The sequence below is a fragment of the Sinocyclocheilus grahami genome, unplaced genomic scaffold (assembly GCF_001515645.1).
Source record: "Sinocyclocheilus grahami isolate Dianchi unplaced genomic scaffold, SAMN03320097.WGS_v1.1 scaffold7.1, whole genome shotgun sequence".
NCBI lineage: Eukaryota > Metazoa > Chordata > Actinopteri > Cypriniformes > Cyprinidae > Sinocyclocheilus > Sinocyclocheilus grahami.
This window is the reverse complement of record NW_015505186.1, coordinates 284,695-289,093: the sequence shown is the minus strand read 5'-3', so window position 1 is coordinate 289,093 and position 4,399 is coordinate 284,695. Positions and strand designations below refer to the sequence as shown.

At 36.0% G+C, this 4,399-nt stretch overlaps 1 protein-coding gene across 1 annotated transcript in view; it reads right to left on the bottom strand.

Moving 5' to 3' along the window:
• The window catches only part of LOC107589360 (uncharacterized), a 68,056-nt gene extending 64,844 nt beyond the window's left edge, over positions 1 to 3,212 (bottom strand). Inside the window, exons 1-2 of the mRNA XM_016277775.1 lie at positions 2,511 to 3,212; positions 621 to 689 (exon numbers count right to left, since the gene is read on the bottom strand). Of these exons, the coding sequence (XP_016133261.1) occupies positions 621 to 689; positions 2,511 to 2,975 (534 nt within the window). The 5' untranslated portion in view covers positions 2,976 to 3,212. The remainder of the gene's footprint in view (positions 1 to 620; positions 690 to 2,510) is intronic.
• Between the last annotated feature and the right edge of the window lie 1,187 nt (positions 3,213 to 4,399).

Below are 4,399 nucleotides of genomic sequence, written 5' to 3'. Positions count from 1 at the left end.
TCTAAACAACCACAAAAATAAAAATAAAAAACACAACAAAAATTACTCAAATTTTAATTAAAATGAATATGGAAAACACAAAAATAATTCAAAATTTTTAAAAACTATAATAAATTCTAAATTATACTAAAAAACAAACAAAAAAAACACTGGTGTGAATTGTGTATTTGAAATTAAACATGAACTGCATTACATTTTTGTATATATTAGAGTATTTTCCAAAAGCTTATTGTTATACTGTTTTATAATAAAATGAAATAGTTTTATAATAATTACATCCCTAACACCACCTCTACCACAACCATCTGTGTACTTATAAAATAATTTAAATTTCACAAATTTCTTGCTTCAAATGTTGGATGTGATTAATCCCAGAGGTGGTTAGTTTGGTTGATGCTTTAATGAAGACTTAAAAAAAAAAAAAACTATGATGAAAATAAATATGAAAAAAGCAGCTAAAACAGCTTGCTTGTTTTTCAGCTGCTCTTGATAAAAGTGTCCGCTAAACACATAAATGTAAAATCAAAGACCATCTCAAATCTGAATCTGAATGATGAAAACTATCTCTTTTTTTTTCAGAAAATTGTCATACGGGTTAATCTGGTAAATCATAAAGTTACCTGTGGAGAAGAAGCGAATTTCTCTTGGTCACCACTGCACTGCTTTTCACCATCTTTACACAGCAACACCTAAACAAAGACATAAACAGTGAGCTGTCATGATTTATATTCATTATCTGAGACAGACAATATTGTGGTTTTGCTTTTCAAGGCCAAAACTGATTATCTGTACTTCTAACACACTAACATACAATTATGTATATTTGTATGTTCATTTATCAATTTATTTATATATGAATTGTATGAATTATATTAATACACTTTTTATTATATTCATATATTAAAAAACAAAACACAAACTAAGAAATCCTGAAAATCATGTTAACTGCAAAAATTTCCGCTGAAACTGATACGGATCATATGATTTGCAATGAAATAAAGATGAGAAAAATAGAAGCATTGTGACTAGTGGCATTAGACTTTTGGACCCTACTCTATATCTATATTGTAAAGTATAAATACACAGAAAAATTTCTCCTGCTGACCCATTGACCTGAGACAAAACCTGAGGTGAACACACGCAGAATCCTGAAGGTGGATTTTAACATCCGAAGCTCTGACATCATTTGAACTTGAGCATTGATTCCAGGAAGAGCAGCGTTACATAATAAACACATCATCTGAACCACACAGATCCTGAGCACACGACCGCACTCATCTCCTGCCGTTTCCAGCTCATAACAAGACGTGTCTATCAGTTCATGTGGACTCGCATGAACTAATATTAAAGCTGAGAGAGTGATGGCATCATCAGCCTGGATGAGATCGGCTACAATAGTATATTTGTGCATTGCCGTTTCCATGGCATCTCGTTATGTTTTGATTACGGGAGTCTTATTACGGATTCTCCAAAAACAAGATTCCTCAATACCAGGGCATGCCATTTTATTCCAGTAACACGATGTTATTGTCCCGAGTAGTTTATGTAAGCAGGTTTAACTCGATATAGCAATGTTTAAAAGTTCACTGCACTTACATGACATTTTGCAGGCTTTTTATATATATATATATATATATATTTAGTCACATTTCAATCTTCAGTGGCATGTGTGATACATTTATAAATGGTGTATATGTATAAACATTTATTATTTTTTCTAATTACATATCAATTTAAACATCTGTATTCAGGATTTTTGTTTGTGCATTTTTTGTCTTAATATTAAATGAAATTAATAAGAAGCACAGTATAAATATTTTAAAAATATTATTTCATTCATTCTTTCATTATTATATCTATAAAAACACTTATTTATGAAGCATTTTACGCACTTCATAAATAAAACGATTGCTCATTTCATCATTAATAACAATAACAACAACAACCTTTGAGTTTTTTTTTACTTTACACATTACTTAATAATTTAGTGCTGTCAAACGATTAATCACAATTAATCACATCCAAAAAAAAAAGTTTTTGTTTGCATAATATATGTGTGTACTGTGTATATTTATTATGCATATATAAATACACACACACATGCATGTATATATTTCAGAAAAATTTGTTATTTTATATATATTAAATTTATTTATAATATCAATTATATGAATATAAATATAGACATGTAAATACATGTAAATATTTTCAAAATATATACTGTATATAATAAATATACATGCAAACAAAAACTTTTCTTTTGGATGCGATTAATCGCGATTAATCATTTGACAGTACTACTTAAAATGAAAACTAGATTTTATAGACCAAAAAAAAAGGCATTTTTGTTAACTTTAATACAAACAGCCTTAATACTCTTTGTACGCCTGCATTAAAAAGCAATGATGGCTTCACATAAAACAACAAATATTTTAATTTACTTTCATTCTGATTGGATTTTTGATTGGACTTCACATTTTTACAAATGAATTAAAATAAGCGTGTCTTACCTTGAACTGTGAGCTGGGTTTATTCTCATAGCTGACACCCACTATTTTAGGCAGCTGCGTGTTGACGGATGTGATGTTGTTATTGTTATTAATATTCTCAGAGTTTGCTCTTATTTTCTTCAGCTCCATCCCTGGAGTCAGTCTGTCTTTCGCAGCCTCCATTCGGCTGGAGATGGTGATCTTACGAATGGACCTGGATGCAGTGTTCGGTGGGGAGACTGTGTTTCGGTTCAGGTGGTCGTCGGACATCTCTTCACGCCGATGCTTCGCCGCAGGTCCGCAGTGCCTGTCGCGGCCAAGATAAAGAGACACCTGTTCGTTCAGGTGCCTCAGTTTGCAGTTATCTGAGAATGTCTGATTCGGAAGAAAACCATCGGGAAAGTCCGAGCACTTTGGCACGGCCGGCGCCGAGAGTTTGGTCCCGATGGTGAACGGCTGGATTTTCCTGGCAATGCTCTCCGACATGGTTCGTTCTAAATCACAAATTAAAAAGTCCAAGCTATACTCGTTCTTCTCGAATTTAGTTGTCCACCTTCTTGTGCATGTTCAGAATGCACAGGACGCAGCCCAGGATGGCCTCCTTGGACTCCTTGGAACTGATCCGCTCCCAGACGTGGCGCAGCACGGTGCCGAGGTGCCCAGCAGCCGCCGTCAGGCTTCTGCGAAGGAGCTGCACGGCAGAGGCTGCTAATCTGCTACTGAGGAGACTGACAACCAGAGAGCGCAGCAAGAGGAAAACGGCTGGCATGCTGCCGGAGAGAGAGAGAGAGAAGGAGGAGGAGGGGAAGCTTTCGTGAATGAGGGATGAAGTCACCGGACCGGAGTTTCTGTTAGAGCATGTGCAAAGCACAGGCAGGGGGAGAGGAGGTTGTAAAGTCTGGCTGTCAAAACTTCCTCTCTGACTGAGAACAGAGGAGCCTGGCAATAAGAGTGGCACGGCGGAGACAGCAGGAGACCCCTGGGTGACCCTTTCGGTCAGGGTGAGGCAGCACAACAACACAAAACAGATGTGCTTACCTTTTAAACGTAGTGTGAATACTTAAAAGTAGCAGATCGGCATGTTTCGAAATCTTCCCTTCAAGCGAAACATTCCAAAATTGAAGATGGTCTTCAGATGTTGTCCAGAAAAGATTCTTGGCTTCAATTAAATGCAAAAACATCTGAGGTGTTTATGCTTTCAGCAGCTTCTGATCTCTGTCCGCTCTCAAATGAACCGCTTCGGACTTTCTCCCTGCATCTTTGTTCTGGGCCTTGGGAACAGTTGTTTCGACAGGTTTCGTCCCAATAAAAGTGCACAAGCTAATTTAAGCACAGGAATGCCATGTGTTCTGAACAAATGATGCCTTCAGGACTGACCTTTGACCCCTTGACAGCGTGTGGAGCTGAGTGGTCACATTTGAACAGCAGAGAAAACAACGTGATGGAGTGAGAAAGCAGACGTGATGGAGGTGAAAGTCTGTAAAAGATGAAAGTTGTTTTAGAATATTTGTTACCCCTCAAACTAATATTAAGCAGATAGTTCACCTAAAAATGAAAATTACCCAATGATTTACTCACCTTCAAGCCATCCTAATGTATATGACTTTCTTTTTTCAGAGGAATACAATCGGAGATATATTAAAAAATGTCCTGGCTCTTCCAATCTTTGTAATGGCAGTGAATGGCTGTTGATTTATTGAGCGATTAAAAAGTCAGAATTGCGAGAAAAAAGTCAGAATTGTGAGTTTATACGACACAATTGCGAGAAAAAACTCAGAATTGAGAGTTTATGCGACACAATTGCGAGAAAAAAGTCAGAATTGAGAGTTTATATGACAGAATTGCGAGAAAAAACTCAGAATTGAGAGTTTATACGAAACAATTGAGAGAAAAACTCAGAATTAAGAGTT